This window comes from Malaclemys terrapin, chromosome 16 (genome assembly GCF_027887155.1).
Source record: "Malaclemys terrapin pileata isolate rMalTer1 chromosome 16, rMalTer1.hap1, whole genome shotgun sequence".
NCBI lineage: Eukaryota > Metazoa > Chordata > Testudines > Emydidae > Malaclemys > Malaclemys terrapin.
Window position 1 is genome coordinate 29,008,512 of NC_071520.1, and position 19,917 is coordinate 29,028,428.

Sequence of the window (19,917 nt, forward strand, 5' to 3'; positions counted from 1 at the left end):
TAATACCTGCTGATTTCAATGTATTTTAGCTCATGGTTTGTAAGTGCGCTGTCCAAGGTGTCGGATAATTAACGAGATGTGAACTTTCCACGGTTCTGATAAGCATCTAACTGATCACGTCAGTGAGTGCGATGGCATCCCATCTCCCTATCAATTCCACACTCACCAGATTATGCAGCTGAAACACGTGGCTGGATGTTTATCCAAACCTCTTTGCTCTAACCAACAACGTATTTTAGACCCAGATCCTCAGATCCGTTTAGTCCCCTCACTCGGAAATATTAATAGCTTTAGCCTCACCATAGCCTCATGAGGGACAGACATATCATTATCTCCATTTGATGGGGAAACTGAGGCATGGGACATGAAATATGTGCTGACTTCTGATCCAAACACCTCCAAAGTGTGGGGCCGGTGGAACGCAAGGTTCTTGGTTAGACCTCTCTTGGAACTGGATTTTTTTTAAAGGTTGATTTGTTTGAACAATTTGAGCCAGATGCTCAGTGGGAGTTAATCAGTGTCAGTCCCTGGATTTCGGGTGGAACTTTGCTTATTTACGCGAGCTAAGGCGATGGCCTTTTTTAAAAGAAATTGGGCAAAACCGGGCAGTTCATAGTTCATCTGCATTGATTTTCACACATCGATTTTCATCGATTTTTATACCGGAAGGGACCATCCTCATCCTGTTCATTTGGTCTGCTCACCCGCAGAGCCCAAGCCAGAGAACCTCTCCAGGAATTTCTGCATCAAGCCTGGAAATTTTGTTTGAGTCACACACACAAAAGGACAGCTCCCTTGCAGCTTTGTGGAGGCTTTGAACCCAGCATATCACTCCCAAGGCGACAGTCATAGTCTTTGGTCAGTCAGTACAACGCCTCCCCTTATGCAAAATAATATAGACATGAACAGCCGCAGAATCGATAGGTTTCTACAGGAATTTATCTAAAACCCAATAGAACTCAATCTCCTTCTTTGCATATGTTTTTGGAACTATCCAATAGAATTCAATAGCAGGGAAATAATTCTCTAGATAAAACATTTCTGTTGGCAGGTTATCATTTTCTCACCGGGAGACCACAGTAGGTGGCCTAGTGGTTTACAAATGCTACCTGGACACTAACCCAACAAGAATCTGCCCATTGATTTGCATTTTTAAAATATCATTGTCTTGATTTTTTTCCGTAGATTTCCCTGTTTTACTGATCATTGTAATAGCTGTGTCTGATACAAAGAAATCAACATATAAATAAGCGTGTCACCAGCTTCCGCTCATTGCTAGCAGTCAAGAAGCCAAAGCATGAATTATCTCCCAAATTAACTGTGCACGAAATTGGCTAGTGCGTGTGGCTCAGCCCATCTTTTATCTAAAGATTTATTAATGGGCTATGCAGTCTCCCTGAATGGTAACACAACTGGCAGGAAAGTTACTTGATGGGTGATAAGGAAGAGGGAAATCTTGAAGTGGGATTTATTATTTGAAAACTTTCTATGGGTGTTTTGTATGCTTGATAAAGGATCCATAGGTATTTTTCCCTGATCTAACCATGTAAAAGGTAAATCACGTTTTGGGACTAAACTAATCTCACCATTGCCAGTCTTGTGATTTCTGGTGTTTTTCTTAAAGCCTCAACTTCTGGGGGTATTTGTATAAGTGAGAAGCTCAGCTTCCATTTGTTTAACAATAGTGGGTTTCAAGCCTTCCTTTAAGCACAGAAAATGCAGGAATCCCAAGGCTCAGCAACCAGAATGCAAAGGAAAAGAAACCAAAAGTCATTAGTTTTAAAAAATGGTGTGCTTTTTAAGCCAGTCTTATGATTTTGGGGTCTGACTCCTCATTTTTTAATTTGGTATTCTGTTGCTGTCATAAACATACAGCTACGGGTAGCATAAAATCCCTCCTTTACCTGTAAAGGGTTAAGAAGCTCAAATAACCTGGTTGGCACCTGACCAAAAGGACCAATGAGGGGAGAAGATACTTTCAACTCTGTGGGGGAAGGTTTTTGTTTTGTCTCTCTGTGTGTTCTCTCCGGGTCAGCGAGGAACCAGGGCAGGGAAAATACATCTCCCAAAGCCGGACCTGAACTAAGCATCTAAGATACAAATTGTAAGTAATAGGAAGGAGATGCGTTAGATTATCTTTTGTTTTAGCTTGTGAATTGCCCCTATGCTAAGAGGGAGGTTTATTCTTGGGGTTTTTTTTGTAACTTTGAAGTTTTGCCTAGAGGGGAATCCTCTGTGTTTTGACTCTTATTACCCTGTAAAATTACCTTCCATCCTGATTTTACAGAGGTGCTTCTTTTACTTTTTTTCTTTATAATAAAGTTCTGTTTTTTTAAGAATCTGATTGGTTTTTAGTGTCCCTAAAAGCCAAGGGGCTGGTCTGTGCTCACCTTGGTTACCTATTCGGTTGGTAGATTAGTCTCAAGCCTCCCCAGGAAAGGGGGTGAAGGAGTTTGGGGGGATATTTTGGGGAAACAGGAACTCCAAGTAGTCCTTTTCCTGAATCTTTGTCTAACTCACTTGGTGGTGGCAGCGATACGGTCTAAGGGCAAGGAAGAATTTGTGCCTTGGGGAAGTTTTTAACTGAAGCTGGTGGAATATAAGCTTAGGGGGTCTTTCATGAGGGTCCCCACAGCTGTACCCCAAAGTTCAGAGTGGGGAGGGAACCCTGACAGTTGCTGTCTACTAGCTACATGCCCACAAAGAGGTTATCACCATTAATGCCATGGGCAACTGATGGAAATCCTTCCTTAGCTCCAGTGGTGCTGTCCTGGAGTCTTGTTTGGCAGCCTTGTATGTGTATCATGTGACCAGTGACTGACTTACAAAGTTGGGCCAGCCCATATGCATGCAGCATGGTTGCGGGAGGGAAGGAGAGGCTTCGAGTGTTCCTGGAAAGATGCATTGTGGGTCACGTTACCCGGGCCAGGTGTTTATAGGATGCCGCTCTCTCGGCAGGGCTCACCACTCAGCACACATTCCCTCGCTCCTCTTGCCAGTTGAATACTTCCCGGATGACTGCCAGGGTGGCAATACACCCCGGTGTGCGCTCTCCTTCTAGCATCAGACCGAAGGGGGAAAGATTGGCAATTACCACTGTGCGCTCTTCGCCGCCTGCAGATAATTCTTCCTGCCAGAGCCCCAGCAATCGCACCATATCACAGACCCGAACGTGAGAGGGTAAGGGGCGAAATGGCCTCGCCTCGCCTCACCTCTGGGGACCTGCTTTTCAGCTCCACTTGAAGCAAAAGGTTTAGTGTTCCCAGCTTGGCCCTCAGCTGACTGTAGTTCACACTGTAGGAACCGAGCAGTGTACTCGTCTCAGCTCACCACAGCAGCAGTCAGGTGAGGCCTTTGCGGCTGCGTGAGCTGCTGGAGCCTCCGGCATCTCAGATGGTCTCTGGGGTAAGCTGCGATCCCATCTCAAATGCAGCAGTTTTCAGCAGGCATGGATTGCCAGTGCCACTGCTTGGGAAGCCTCCGGCATTTCACTTCTCTTTGGCTGAGCCAGTGGAGAAGGGTTCGTTCTACTCTCCCAAGAAGAGCAGGGTCCTGGATCATCAAAGGTCCTTGGCTATGACTACCCCTGGGATACTGGGGTCAGTGGAATTGGGAACCACCAAAATGACAATATATCCCTTAGCTGCAGAGGTAACCAAAGAAACGGGGAATCTACCCTAAACCAAACGCCATATTCCCCAAAGGAGAAGTGTGTGAATTCCATTTACTCCCGACTGCTTGGCCATGTGGAATTCTTCCCCTCCTGAGAATCAATTCAGAAGCAGAAGCCAGGGGGCCGAGGTGGCCTGGCCCCCGGCCTCATCTCCCCAAATGTGAATCCCAGGTTCACGGGGAGGCTGTATGTGGGGTGAGCCCAGCACACAGCCAGGAAGGAAGAAACCCTGGCATGGAGGTCAGGGTCAGTATTCAGCTAACTGGACACATTTTTGGATGGAGGGAACACACAACCAGGATCAAAATCTCATCAGGGTTTGCTCATCCCTACAGCAAAGCACATGGTCCTCATTAATTGGGAAACCATGTGGATCCAAGTAGCCCAATTCTTCCTGGGTATTTCGGTGGCACCTAGCTGGTGGAATTTCTGTTCCATCTCTCACTCCGGCTCAGACAACTGCTGTGACTTCACTGGCGTACTCAAAGGCTCCATTCATACTGTGTCTGATGCCTTCTGAGTGTGTTGAGATGGGTAGGGGTTCGTTCTGCGCTCCCAGAGCAGCAGCGGATCCATGGCCCAGATCCTCCAAAGTTACTCTGTTGCCATATTACCCGGAGATATGTCTTCATTCTACTCTGTGCTATCGATCCCCCCCGCCCCCACGAAATATAATTGTGCGTAGGAGGGATGGGGAGCATGTGTGGAATTAATCCCTGACAATGAAACCACAAGCAAAGACAACATGGTTGAATATGAACTGTAGGTGCGTAGTTGTTAAGCGCCATGCACAATATCATTTTAAGTTCTCACTTCACGCGACAGGCTGCGGGGCATTTCTCGCTGGCGGGAGGCGCGGGATGTGCAATGGGGCCGAAGGGAGTTTGGTGCCCAATGCCAATGGGACTCGGGCACCTATCTTCCTCAGCTGCCTGGCTGGTTTTGCCCTTGAGGGAACGTGACCACGGGGCTGCTGGAGAAGCATGTTGTGGTTGCAAGCCCCGGGGCGACCACGCGCCAGCAGGACGCCCAGCTGAGCCGCAGCGTGTCACTCAGAAGTCAGCAGCAGCGGTGGTGGCGCCTGTCTCTGCAGATTCCACGACGCAGACGCTGGCCGATATTCTGCTCACTTGCTAGCACTGCAGTGAATGCTCCCAGCAGTATGCACCGCAACCAGGGAAAGTGGTTACAGGCCTGGGCCCTGGACTCCTCTGTGTGCTAACAAGGTGTCTGACTGCGTGCTCAGCGAGCTTGGGGCCCCTGCCCAGTCCTCTGCCCTCCCTGCCACCATGCTGGGGGGCAGCACTAAGGAATGATGCAGAGTGCATTGATCCCCCGCTCCCCCAGGCCACCTCACCAGGCCCCTCTGCTCTTCCCAAACACTCTGGGAGTGCAACGGAGCCAGCCCCATCTCTTAAGCCACAGGCTGGGTCCGGTTCTCGTCTTGGTGCTGGCCCCTTTGTGCCCAGAGCCAGCTCTGCCCCCACCCCAGCCTAGGGCACGTCGGAGGCAGGGGTGGGGGCGGGGCAGAGAGTAGAACTCCTCAAATCCTCAGCTCCCCCCTGCCTTCCCATCCCCCTTTTGTGCTGGGGGGGGGGAGCTTGGCATGGGAGGGGCTCTAACCACTGGGCAGTCATTCAGAACCTGGCCTGCAGACAGCGCCTTACGTTATTGGGAAGCTCTCAGTTTGCACCTCCATCGCTTTTAAACGGCAGTCGTTCCACCTAATTTTATTTATGGATTAAAACTTACCCGGAACACAGCTGCGAGGCGACTGGCTTGAGCCGAGCCTGATCGATAGATTTCTCTTCTCTACACGGCTGCCAATGCCAATAAACCAGCCCATCGATTTTCACATGGCGTTTATGACTTCTGAAGTCGTTGGTTGTATTATTATTTTTTCTTCCCCCTCCATTCACCGATCCCCCGCTCTACAGCATTTAGGGCTAAACCCTTCTGAGCAGGGCTTGTGAACCACCACTTAGGAGATGCGATCTAATCGTAGGCCGCTGCACATCAGCCGCCCGCTGCCGGGGTCAGGGGGGCAATTTGTGTCAGTATCGCACAACTGAAAGGAAGCATTAAGGAGTTTTTGTTTTGCCTTGCTCTGAATCAATAGGCATCGAGCCGGAAAGGAGTTAACATGCTGCACCGGAGAGATTGTTGCTACCACTGCTGATTTGTGAGCTGCTCGGAGATAGGGTGCGGGAGCTGGGGAGGAACCCGGGAAGATAGTTCACTACTGGAGCCTGGTGAAAGCCACGTGGATGAGAATCTTGATTGTGTCTTTGAAGAGGTCCTGGGGCAATGTGCCTGGATGATGGCACTACCATGACCTCATAAAGAACTTTCTTTCCTGGGACGTCAGCGCTAGGCGGGGGCAGGATCAAATGAACCCAGCCAGCAGTTCGACCAGCTTTCCTAAAAGAGCAAAAGTGAAGCAAAACGCTTTTTTAAATCTTGCATTTCTCCTAGCCTGGAACCCTTTACATCCCTGGGAGAACTGCTCGGAGGGTTTCTTTGGGTTGCCATGCTCAGAACCCCGTTTGGGACAAACGTAGGGTAACTCTACCCAGCAAAGCCACCTGCACGGCAATGAGTCTCAGGGCACGGGTGAGCCGACCTGGGCTCATGCCACAGGGCTAAAAAAGCAGGGGAGATGTTCCTGCTTGGGCTGGGGCCCCGGCTCCGAGACTCTTCCCCCTCGTTGGGTTTTAGCCCAAGCCCGACAGGTTACCTTGCTATTTTTAGTCCCTGCCAGCTCACGGCAGTTGACCCAGGCCCTGAGAGTAGCTGCTGTGGCCTGCGTAAACGTAGGCTGCTCCAGCATTCAATTCCCCAGAGGCAAACCCCTTGAGGAGCGCCACTGATTTAAGGTGGAGTCCCTTGCAGGGATTCCGAGTTATTCATCAGACCCAGCGGCGATGGATGCTTCCACCGTTTGGAGCCTCAGGCCTTGAAAAATGAAACCCTCAGAATTTGCTCTGGTTGTGAGGCAAACTGATTTTTGCCCAGAAGAAATTGCAAAAAGATTGCTCCCTGTATTTTGCTGAGAATTTTCCATTTCTGGGATGCTGTGTCTGAGCCCAATCGTCCCCCTGCTCACCTCAAAATGTCACAGTGCTGGATCGCGTTCCTGATTCAGCAAAGCACTGAACTCTCTGCACAGGTGTAAGCCCATTGACTGCAGTGGACTGACTCTCATATTTAAAGTTCGCTATGTGCTTCAAAGCTTTGCTGTCCTGGGGCTGAAGCTACCACAGCGGTAGATGCCTTGCCAAACCCTAGCTGGGTGGATGAAGAATCCAGTTACTCCCCCGTGCTGATTAGCGAGAGCATCGGAGCTGGCGCCAGCCCCAAAGACTCAGCAGGATCCGTTTAGAGGGGCTCATGGCAACCTTTTCTTCACTCTCACATGAACTGGCCGTGCTTTGTCAGGGTCCCATCTGAAACCGGAACCCCCCTGACTCAGGCGTGCTAGAAACATGACCTAGGTTTTGACAGCATGGACCACGGCTGGGGTCCGTTCTGAAGCAAAGACCAAGAGACTCTGCATCTTGTCTGTTCAGCTGACGCTAGGGAGCTATCTCCCGATCTACCCGTTGCAGGGTATTTCCAAGGAACTCGTCTGACCATCTGACTCGCAGCGCTCTAGCGGCTGTGCCATTCTGAGAGGAAATGCAGGCACCAGAGGCAAACGTGCCCGTTAAAACGAACATCCAGGAGAGTTGTAAGACTGAGGGGCTATTAAAAAATCCCATGACCCCCTGGTGTCCTGGCCGAATTCTCACTTTGGGAATTCTACCTCCCTCGCGTTCCCCTATAGCAGAGTCCTAGAGAATTTAGTAGCAAATGTCCTAACTCAGGAATGCCAAATCCGACTCGATTCCGATGTGGTGGAAGACCTAACTCACCAGTTGTGAGGCTGATTTCCCCTCGTTGTAGATAGAGAGGTCAAGAGCTGGCAAAGAGGGGGCTATAAGGGAAACTCAGTGCAACCTTATCTAGTTCTGCTCCATAATTATATCTCCACTAGAAAATTCTAAAGGGTGGATCATAAAACTATAGAAAGGGGATTATTCTCTAGTAAGTATTATAGGTCTTTAGAGTAACTTCTATATAACCCTTTCACATTTCTATAGTGCCCTGGTACTTTTACCCCTGTTAAATTCTATAGGACATTTCCATCAGTGCTCCCGCTGAGTTTTAATCAGACAAGTTATTCTTCACTTCTTGTCTGAAACGGTTGTGTGGTGTTTTTGTATGTGGTGCCACATTCAACTTCAGAGGTGGCTGCGTTGTAGAGGTGGAAGAAGTTATCCCGGTACGTAGTACGTATATCAGAAACACTTTCTGATCCCTTTGCGGTACAGGTATTACGTGAGTGTACGTTTTTATCAGTATTCTATCTGATATTTATTTGTTCTTCTGTATCCTCTCTAACTTAAGGTGGACTTGATGAGAAAAGAATATTCAAAACACAATTTAAAAATTTTTTTATACTAGTGCCAATATATTATATGCCTTTAAAATGTTGGTTAAGTGGCTATACGCATACACTCTACATAACATGTTCATAATCATTTTCTTATATAATAGGCAATATATATCCCAGCTAGAGTAGCACCGTATTTTGATCCCACTGTGTGATGGGCAAGGTGAAGATTTTGTCACGGTTATTTTTAGTAAAAGTCACGGACAGGTGCCCCCACCACCCGCCGCCCTCCAGATGCCCCCGCCACCTATGGGTGGCACGCCAGGTGCTTCCGACACCCTCTGGGGCCTCCTGCCACCTGCAGTGACTGAGGGTTCTGGGGCCCTCGCAGCCTGGCGCAGCTCCATGGCCCCCGCTGGCTGACAACTCTCATCCCCTGCTACCTTTGGGCTGAAGCGGAAAATGTCATGGAAGGCTGTGAAAGTGACAGAATCCATGACTTCCGTGACATAATCTTATCCTTAGTGGTGGGCATTGGAAGGATGTTCTCAAAGCTAAGAGTTACAAGTCATGGCCTCCTCCACCTTCTCCCCAACTTCAGCGAGAAGCAATCTGTTTTTCTCTTCTCTGCACTTTTATCTCTCTTTGGCATAAGTCTCTTCAATTTCCTTTGTCTCTGGAAACGTCTACATTACCCAGTCTTCTAATCATTTAAGGTCAAATTTTCTAAATTTGGATGCTAATTTTCCCATAGACTAAGCAATTGTATGTGCAAATGGAGATTTGTGCATGCAAATACCAGACTGCATGTGCAGTCACCACTAATGCAGGGTTTAAACACACAATTATTAGGTGTGAGCATGTATAATCTTTGAGGATCTGATTTGGGCAAAAGACTGAACAAATTAACTAGTCCAATAGGCAAAGATGGAAATGCATTTTGGCCGCAGAGCGTTCCAAACTCTAGGACATAATAATCCATATCTGCAGTTTTGATTCCAGGTGCTTTAAGATGGTATTGTCCTTCTCTGGAGCAGTTCAGGAGGCATGAGGAGAAAAGTGTATTGGAGTTCTCCTAGAACTGGAAGGGACCTTGAAAGGTCATTGAGTCCAGCTCCCTGCTTTCACTAGCAGGCCCAAGTACTAATTTTGCCCCAGATCCCTAAGTGGCCCCCTCAAGGATTGAACTCACAACTCTGGGTTTAGCAGGCCAATGCTCAAACCACTAAGTTATCCCTCCCCCCACTAAGCTATCCCTAAAGGTGCAAGCAAAAGGTACATGAAGAGCTACCAGCGTTGGTATTGCAACTGCATATAAAACATGCTATGGTTTGTCCCTTTAACAATCTGGGTCAGAAAATCTATAGTGAAGATTCATGGCACCCGTCATCAGACATGTCTAATGTGGGTAGATGCACAGATTTGATAGGGAAAACCCAGGCACTGCTTGGAACACTTGGAAAGTGTTCGTCAACCATATTTTGAAAGCACTAGAGAACGTTCATAGATCTCAGTGCAATTATCCTTTGCTTCCAAATAAAAGCTGATGGAGCTTATCCTGGGTGAGCCCCTGAGGTACCAAAGGTAGAGCTCAGAGAAGGGTGGTATCCTTTTCAGTCATTGAGGACATCTTAGAGAAGCTCCTCTGAGTGAGAGTCGAGTGGGTGCTGCCTTCACTTAGTGCGTTCACTAATCTGGAGAGGACGGTCAACTTAAACTTTTGAAAGTCCTGGCCCATGAAGACATAAAGGATGGGATTCATGCAGCTGCTGGCCGCAGCCAGAGCCGTGGTGATGGGAATCCCAGTCTCTAATACCACATGGGAGACTTGGTCATGCTGCGTTTCCAGGACTTGCAGGACATGGTAGGGGGCCCAGCACAGGAAGAAGGTCACAATAATGGCGACAATGATCTTGAAGGGCTTTTTGGATTTGGCAAGCCGGTTTCGTTTCAGCTTGACGAAGATGATCATGTAACAGACTGTGATGATGGTGATGGGAATGACAAACCCTATCAGAAACCTGACCATGTTTACAGTCTGGTGTCTCATCATGCCCAGACGATGGTCAGACTGATTCCCGGACAAGGTGTAGTTACTAAAACAGATCACATTGCCTTTGTGAGATGCAGTGTCCCGGAAAACGAGAGACGGGGAACTCATTGCCACACCAAGCACCCAGTCGACGCCGCAAATCAAACATGCCAGCGTAGTGGTTCGATGGTTTTGGGCCCAGACTGGGAGGACGACGGACACACAACGGTCTAAGCTGATCGTCGTCAGCAGCAGTACGCTGCTGTACAAGTTCAGGTTGAGGAGGAAAGAGTTTAACTTGCACATGGCCACCCCAAAGACCCAATGGTAGTTCATGGCAGTGTACGCGATATTCAGCGGCAGGAAGACGTTGAAAAGAAAGTCGGCAACAGCTAGGTTGAGAAACCAAATGGCATTGATGGACTTTTTCATCTTGAAAGTGATGATCGAGATGACTAGGCCGTTCCCCAGAATTCCCAGGAGGCAGGTGAGGCTGTAGACTACAACAGAGAGGATTCTAGCAACGTCTTTTGCATCGTGCGATGGCTCTTGCTTAACACTAACCGTGGTAAAATAATCATAAACAGGATAATAGTCGTAGTAGTCAGTAGAGTTGTTGGAGGTCTCCATTACCTGTAAACAAATCACAACAATTTCACCAGGCGGTTCTTTTATAGACTATCCCTCTGCTTGTTTCTGTGTACAAGGCCAAATCAACAGGAGTGAAGAATTCAGGAGTTGTCCCACAGCCCTTAGTTTGTCACGTAAATGGATTGCTCCATGCTGCCTTCAATGCATGTGTCTACAGCTCTCCACAGCAGCTGCATACCTGCATGTGAGGACAGAAGCTAGCAGTTCTGTGCATGTATCTAAGAATAGAATGTGCACTATTATGTCACAAAGTGGAGTTAAAATCATGCACGGGGCCAACATGCTGCTATTGTATACACATTTGACATGCGATTTCTATGGGAAAACCTGCCTTTGGCTGCCTGCAAGCCCATCCAGGACTGGTCAGTCAAATCCTGGCTCAAAGACATGAAGGAAAGGCTGCAGGCCGTGGCGTTTAAGAGTGTCTTATTGGTTCAAACACTAGCTTCTCCCGTCGACATTGCTCCTGCCTCTCAGGGAGATGGAATACCTGTGCAGACAGAAGTTCTCGCGTTGGTAGCGTCTTCACTAAGAGCTACCGTGGCTGCACCGCGGCCGTAAGTGTGGACAAGCCCTTAATGTGGATTTTACACTCGTAGGGCCGAGTGGAGAATTTCGCATTTGGTACCACAGGGCATGATCTAAAACTGTTTGATTTCATCGAGGTTTGGAATCAGGCCCTTGCATTGCAAAATAGGTCTGATACGACCCACCCACCACCCAAGGGAGCGTCTGAGGCTTAATTAATTGGTGCTCTGTAAGTGCTTTGAGATCCTCCGATAAGTGCAAAATATCATTGCGCTTTTCTTTCTCCTCCTCAGCATTCGTTCAATTGCACATTTTGGGGCCACATTTTTGCTCTTGGGCAAACATGCCTCTCAACTGACTTCTGTGGGATTGCACAGGTGTAACTAAGGCTAGAATCTCACCTATTCACACCAGTATTTTTTTCAGCTCCACTCTCAATGTCCCTGTAGCAGGGGCCTCATCCACTCGCCGAATAGCTGGAAACACCTGCAATACAGGAAAGAGACCCCCTGGGTTTATTAGCCAGACCAACATGGACAGTTCTTTCCTTTGAAAGCATTCCCTGTTTGTGTAGGTGCATAGATATAATATTAAAATAGGGATCAAACTAGGGCCGTGCACCCTTCAGAATGGTGAGTTGGAAGGGAGGAAACCAGTGTTTGTCTTGGGTTCAGACAAAAATCACAGGGATGATTCCTAGGTGCCAAGGCCAGAAGGGCCTATTGTGATCATCTCGTCTGACCCCCTGCCTCACAGAGGCCGGAGAACTTCCCCAAAATAATTGCTAATGCAGAGCTTTTGGATAAACAGCCACCCGTGATTTTCAAAGGGTTGTTTTGGGAAGTTAAACTCATCTGAACTTTGCATGTAGTCATTTCCTCTGGCAATTCTTGCTACCAGGGCTACAGCAGTGTTTTTAATTAATTAATTCGTGTATCTGACCTAAAGTTCCATTTGCTACCATCCCCTCCAGCTCTTGTTGCTTCCAGCCTCTTTATCAAGGATTTTCCAAACGTGATCAATCAGTGGACGTTTAATCGTGTTTCGGAGCCCCTGGAACACCCACTGCTACAATTTCCCCCACCCTTTGGCTGGTAAAGCTGTGGGTCTTTTTCTGCTGGCTGGATCCTTTGTCGTCACATGGACGCTGCTCACATCACAGTTGCCTGACTCAGACAGAAACTTCCTACATGCCGTTTCTGTAAATAGAAGACCTTACTCATCAGTCCTGTCTGCTGCCGCCTAACCACCAGTACCACTTGGCTTCTCTGCTGCACACTGGCAAGGACCGAGGCAGTGACAGCGTAATTACGGGGATGTGCACACAGCCTATTGTATATTGTATCACTCACACTGCAGCTTGGGAGGGTAAATTTCTCTGGTAATCCAAGATTTATTACAAAATAACACCAGTGGGCAGAGATATCCTCGGCCAACTCTTTCAGGATTCTTGTATGCAAGTTATCCAGGCCGGCTAATTTAAAATATATATATATATCTAGATGATATTGTTTAACATCTTCCTTAGTTACTAATGGACTGGAAAGTTCATTAGCCTCCTTGTGTGATAGGAGTACATCTTCCATTTACTGAGTTAAAAATTCCTATCGCCGTCACAAGAAGTTTACCTGTGTACGGACTGAGTAATGAACCAAAGCACTCTGTCTAAAGACCTCTGAACTGTGCAAGTTTCCACATCCGAATCTACATTCAAATGCAAATGTTGAGGCTTGGACCCATCTCTCCAGCAATTGGTGATAAGTCTGGAGGTTCGGATAAGCCTTATTGTTCATCTAAACATTTCCCGAGCTGCCTACGTTTCTTGGGTCTGGCAAACCGAGCTAGATACCTCAGGATAATACTAGACAACTGTTCATTTACAGAATTCAATAAGAATTGTTCCTGTTTGAATCAATATTTGCCATTTGCCTCCATTTTGTATTAACGGTTGATTTTTATCTTCTTCTCCTAGGTAAAGAGTAGCCGGCTTTGGATCGACACAGAACAAACAGTAATAAAAGCACAAAATACAGTGCCATATCATCTGCCCCCTTTGTGCAAGAACTGACCCAGCCCTTCACCTCAAGTTTGAAATAAACGAGGGCGTTCTCCAATGTTCGTGCTTAGGGACATTACATGCTGCCCTTGGCTCTGTAGCCACTATCTCATGTGGAAGATGCATCTCGTGTGTATGCTAGTCGCAAAGGGCCATAGGGGAAGAAGCCTGGTTAGCTTTTGTTTTATTTTAATTATTTGTAATTGTCATTCAGCTCTGCATGCCCTGTGCCTTACGAGGACCCCGAGTTCCGAAACCCAACCGGAAAGGCTGCCCTGCTCTTATTCCATCCCAGCTAGAAGCAGGAAGAAGCAGAAAAATGAGGCGAGAGAACAGGATTTTTAAGCCTCGCTTTGCAGATTCCCCAAGCTTGATTGCTCAGAAAACCTCCTGGCAGTGCTGAGAGCTGAGCTCATGCTGTGCAATTCAGATCTGCTCAGGGCTAGATTCTGAGATCCCCCAGCGCTCCCAATAAAAGTCAGGGAGTGTTTAGGATCCAGGGTGAGGAATTTGGCCCATCCCTGAGAATCTCAATTTATGGGAGATTTGCTGATGGAACCAAGGAGCATTTGGCAATTTGTCCATCAACTACTCATGGTCCCAGTTCAGGAAAGCCCTTAGGACTTATCTACAGGGTGCGGTAATGCACCCTACGGGGGTGGGATTTGTAAAGCCCCCTCAGGTGTTGCCCATGAATTGAGCCATGTACACCCTGCTGGTGCACACGAAAGGTTCTCTAGTGCGCTTTAAGGAAGTGTGCGTTGAGCCTTTAGTGCACACCAGCACATGGAGCACAGCATGTGCAACACCTGAGTGCGCTTTACAAATCCCACCCTGTCGGGTGCATTGCTGCACGGCGTAGACAAGCCCTTAAGCACCTGCTTAACTTTAAGCACGTGTTCAAGTCCCATTTGTCCTGAAGTGCTTTCCTGAACTGGAATCCAGGTGACAACACTGGATTGGGCCTCACACTGCTGCATGACACCTCAGACGCTGCCTTGTAATCAGTGTCACTCTAGGACAAAGTGACACTCTGCAGGGAGACAACCAAGTGACTGCAATAAGGGAGATTTTAGGACACGGCTTGTGTATTGGCCTGGCCCTGCTGAACCCTTCATTGTCGTGAGGAGGAATTAAAGTTGATGATCCAGCAGAAGTAACAATATCAGCAGAACTGGTTGTTATACAGCTGACTATTAATGTTCTGTTTAATGAGCCGTTCTAACTGTTCCCGTTATAGACCAGTGATTTTCATATTGTTACCTTCGAAAGGCAAAACCACAGATGGTCTCGATGGCAGGATCCGGCCTCATTTGCACTGCAGGGTTTTATGGGAGAAGGCTTCAGTAAAAGAGCAGGGAGCTGCCTTCTCTGGCTCATCCTTCCTCATATAAACATGCCCCCAAACGATCCAATCCGCCTTTACGCCCAGCCCCGGCACTGCCTTCTCACTAAGGGAAGCGGTAGCGTCTCTGACTGTTACCGCACAGGGCTGGAGAACTTTTTTGTAGAAGGGCGTAGAAAACAAGATAAGGGTGGGTGAACTGGCTAGGTGCGAGGGATCCTGAGTTTCGAATCTAGGTCTGCAGCCACCACCCAGCAGGGAGTGTGGGCTGATAGACCCTACCTCAACACAGGCACCATCCACGAAGCTCCTGATTGGAGGAGACCTCTGGCCTCTCTGATTGGTTCAGACTCCCTATTTAAGCCAGAAGGAGGCACAGGAAGTTGTCTGGGCAATGAGGTGAATCCCTGACTGGCTGCTCTATTAGACCCTGCCTTCCCGTCCTCTTCCTGATTCCTACCCTGTTCCAGATCCCTGCTTTTACACCCACTCCGGGCTACTGGCTCTGACCCTGGGCTTGACTCCTGATTCTGCCTCCGGCTCTGACCTCCAGCTCCAGTTCCTGGTTCCCAGCTCCTCCTCTGACCACTAGATCCAACAGCCTAAGTCCCAGACCACAACACTAGGGGAAAAGTTTGACGCCTATGGACTCTGCTCCATTTCTAGAGCTAACCCAAATCCAAGCAGAAGGATGGTTCTGAAGTGGTCAGTTGAATTCTCTGCACCAACTCCTCTGACCCGTCTCTCTCTCTCTCTCATACACATGTTTTTCATTTGTACTACTGTGATCCTGCCAATCGCTTAAAATATCACAGCTTCTCTTGATGTAACTCTGGCCTGACCAGTAGCAGAAAATCCCTGTTCATGGGAGATTTCACAGGCTAATTTCACAGGCCTCGGATGGTGTATGGTTCTGATAAATATCAGAGCTTCTAGGGGCTTTTCTTTGCTGAATCTGAACCCTGAACCTTTCGGAGGTTGGCCCATCAGCTCAACCTCACCCAATGCCCTCTGATAATGGAGAATTCATCTTGTGTGATACACACACCTGATGAACCGGAGGTTCCTACAATAACTCCTTGACAGTTGCACATTGGTTGGAGAAATCTTTAAATATAAATGAGAGATTGCTGGTGGTTGGGGTGGGTTGAATTCTGATTAGTGCTCAGACACTCCACGGAATAGGGAGGTCTAAGTACCTAGCAAGGAGAATGCTCGAGAAGAGAAGTTCTATGATGTTACCAGAACTTTGTTCGCATGGAGCTCACACCCGTCTTTTTTATTTAAAAATTCTATGTTTTATGTTGCTCCGAACAACTAGTTTCCACAGTGACATTTAACTTGACATTTCAAAGCTATTTAGTGGGTTATTTATTGGGATTCTCTGTTTATTTGATTCTTTTTTACTTTCTTTTTATTGGACTTTAACATTTGGACAATAAAAGGAGACTGTACAAAACAAATGACTAAAAAAAACCCAAACTCTCGCTGGGTCAGACAATCAAAGCCTCCCTGGGAATGGGAGAGATTCCATGTACTCTAAGTAACACTCAGTGAGCCATCTCCAGGTACGTGGCACCTGAGCCATGCATAGGGGTGACTTTCACCTGGAGTGCATTGGTACAATGTACATCGAATGAGAGAAATGTCGGGCTCGAAAGGACCTGGAGAGGTCATCAAGTCCAGCCCCCTGCACTGAGGAAAGACCAAGTAAACCTGATGGGTATCTGTCCACCCTGTTCTTAAACGCCTCCAATGATGGGGATTCCACAACCTCCCTTGGAAGCTATTCCAGAGTTTAACTCCCCTGACAGTTAGAAAGTTTTTCCTAAACTCTAACCTAAATCTCCCTTGCTCCAGATTAAGCCCATCACTTCTTGTCCTACTTCCAGTGGATGTGGAGAAGAATTAATCCCCATCCCCTTATAACAGCCCTCAGCATATGTGATGACAGTTGTCAGACTGGTCTCATGAAGATAGTAATGGGTGATAATCCCTTCCATGCTACTGCAGGTGGAGGTGAGCACCTGAGGTCCCTTCCAACCCTGCTATTCTATTCTATAAATATACCCCAGGAAAGACATCTCACTGGCTTCTGAAAAACCTGTCAGATGAGTCCTATGGAATCAGTCCTTCAGCCCCAGGACCCGGCCTCATCGAAACTAACTGATGCTCTCAGCGGAAGAGGAAACTTATATCCTCCTGGTCAGTTGTGCAATGTTTCATATGTGTAGAGAAAGACACTGTTACTCTGAAAGATGCTAATGGCTGCTACCAGTGGGTTCTTGGATTCAAAGGAAGTCACAGACCTCATTAAGGCCAATGGGCATCCAAGCATCCTCCTTCAGGCTCAATAGAAGGAGCAATCAAGCCCCATTATGTTGTAAAGACAGTTGCAAACAATAGATGCTACCACCCAAGGACTAAGCTGCCTGGCAGGTCGGAGCTAAGCCATGTGGACTGGGGGATTTCCCTGATGCAAACTCAGGGGATAGGATATTTGGTTGTTGCTGGAGACAGAAGACCGAGTAGTGAGCATGAGCCAGAAAAGAAGCAAAGAGATAGAGCTTCTTGGCCACAGAGTTCACTGGAGTGTCAGACTGGGAGATTTCTGAGCAAAGAAACTGCCTGCTGTTGTTTGTTTCTACTGTGTTCAAAGAAATAGGACTTTGTGTGTGTTCTATGAAAACAAACAATCTTGCACAAAGAAAATACCTGCCTTGTATCACTGATTCCTCATCAAAATGGAAACAACCCTGCAAGGCCCCACATATTGACTAACCACTCAGGCCAAAGAGGCAACCACTCCCTGACCCATGCGGTTACCAGCTGATGGCATAAAGCATGAGTGGATAGTGGTTACAGCGGATCAGGAAATTGGAGTTTTTCCTGTGAAAATTTTCAAAGAATACAGAAATATTTTCATTTTTGTCAAAAATTTTCTGCAAAATGTTTCAGCACTTTGTTGTATAACTGGAAACTAAAAAATGTTGTTGTTTTTTTGACAACTGAAAATTTGCAGTTGTCAAAAATGGACTTTTCCCAAAGAAAGGTGTATTTAGACTCAAAAATGTCATTTTCGGTCAAAAAAATCTTTGATGGACAATTGTCGACCATCTCTAGTAACTAGGTAATTCAAGCACTCTTGGAAGAAGTGATTAGCTAAGAAGCGACCGCATGTGAGTATAAACCAGCAGCCACCGGTATCCAGCTCTTTGCTGTTCTGTCTAAAGCAGAAGCTGTGTACGATCCAGAATCAGACTGGGTCTGTCAGTGTATTCAGACTAGGGAGATTAGCCCACTCAGACTGGGATGGTTGGTGTGCTCATGCAGGGGTAACTGGGAACCCCAAGTCAGGATGCTCCCACAATGCTCAGCCCAGGACGACTGGTTGACACCATCTGGGATGGGCAGGGCCTTGGATGGGGTAGCTGGCACAATCGGGTGGGAATGACTGACATCGTCAAACCTGTTCGGCGGGTGCACCCCATCAGACCCAGGTGGTGCACTGGTTTAGACATGGCTGACGTGCACATGTGACATGTCTGGCACACTCAGATGGAGATAAATGAAGGCTTTGTACTGGGACCATTGGGCTGATTGGTAATTTGCTTGCGACAAGGAGTGTGGCATTCTAAATTAATCTTATAGGGTGAAATTCACCCCTGTACAGACGGCCACCTTGGGTCTGTGCACACTGTAGGTTCCAACCGCAAATGTTATTTCAGTAAAATAGCCACACAGCTAGTTTGTATACTCCATTTTAAACCATATGCCCAGTGACAAATCCTTCGACAGCTCATCCCCAGAAAGGAGTAGATATAAACTGGTGCAGATTGTAGAAACTTGAGCCGAGCCAAGGCAGAATCCAAGAAATTAGCCGGAAAATATTTGTTTCTTATTATCTAAATAGCTGTGTTTACAGTGGCGATCACAGAAGCGTTCCCTATCATTTGCGTCACAGTGTGTCTCTGTCCTCGGAGTCAGAGGATGATAGCTTGGAGCAGGGAGCGGTTCAAAGCCATTTAATAATGACAATAGGCTGGAGAACAGTGAGCAGTGAGCCTTCGACAGCTGAAAAGCCACTTCGCTATCAGATAGCCCCAGAGAGACACATACACACAAAGAAGTGAACAGGTTTAGGCCGATGCATTCAATGAGCTTCTGCTAAAGTAACAGGTGATGCTAAAAATTCTAAGTGAAGGTTGGAATATATAAGTAGATGTTTTCAAATGGCTTAGCTGGCTGCCTGCACAGAGATCTAACTTGTGTCTGTGTCTGTCTGTCTATACACACACAGAGGCACAAACTCTGTGCATAGCTTCATTCATTTGTTTCCCTGTGTTTGTGTGTTCATCTATCTGTCTAAATCAGACCATGGATTTGTCCATTGTGTTCCCAAGGATTATTGGTGCAGTCAGACCATCACCAGACACTCTGTTCAAGCCAGCCAGGCACCCACCTAGTGAGCGATAACAAGCCATTCCAGGCTACAAGACGGCAGGGTGCAGACACCTGGTGTACAAGTAACAAATAAAATGCACACACGTGCATGGGACTGTGTCACCTCCTCACAAACCTTCATGCACCGGGGCTAGTCGCTGTAGGTTTGTGCTGACTTGGGATGGACTCCTGGTTCAAGCCAGACCCTTTGCACAGCCCTGTCCATGAGACACCACCATTAAGAGGTCACAGACAAGCTGATGGAATCTCCACGCACATTGGATTGTGTGATGGTAGTTTTTTTAAATCAGCTTTTTGGGGGTTTGAGGTGCCCTGGCTGACCAACAGGCCTTTGTGGCGGTGCCGCTGGCTGGGGATAGGTGGTCCAAGTGGGTGTGCTGCAGCAGGAAGTGGGGGTTATTACATTTAATTTCAGGATCCCACCTTTAAATTACTGTGCAAGGTATTCCCTGGTACACCCACCCTGCTAGTCACATTGATCTTGGGTGTTCCAGTTTGTTCTATGTAAATGCACCTGGAAGGACAGTCATGCAGGCGGCAAAGGAAGGCCAATCCTGGGAGTCTGACTGTGGGATTTGAGGGTACGATGGTGCATTACAAATCCCTCTGGTATGTGGAGGGTGGCAGAGAGCTCACCAGGGAGACTGCTACCGCAGCCCATCCGGTCTGATCCCTGGGTGAATGTGCATAGACAGGAACAAGCAGAGAGAGATGCCCTGGTTACAAGCAGGGG

The 19,917-nt window shown here is 47.5% G+C and overlaps 1 protein-coding gene across 4 annotated transcripts in view; it reads right to left on the reverse strand.

Annotated features, from left to right (window-relative positions):
• Positions 1 to 8,173: 8,173 nt before the first annotated feature.
• The window catches only part of CMKLR1 (chemerin chemokine-like receptor 1), a 64,954-nt gene continuing 53,210 nt past the window's right edge, over positions 8,174 to 19,917 (reverse strand). For all 4 annotated transcript variants that reach the window (XM_054006526.1, XM_054006523.1, XM_054006524.1 and 1 more), the window contains exons 2-3: positions 11,721 to 11,805; positions 8,174 to 10,773 (exon numbers count right to left, since the gene is read on the reverse strand). In XM_054006526.1, the coding sequence (XP_053862501.1) occupies positions 9,700 to 10,770 (1,071 nt within the window). In that variant the 5' untranslated portion in view covers positions 10,771 to 10,773; positions 11,721 to 11,805 and the 3' untranslated portion in view covers positions 8,174 to 9,699. The remainder of the gene's footprint in view (positions 10,774 to 11,720; positions 11,806 to 19,917) is intronic.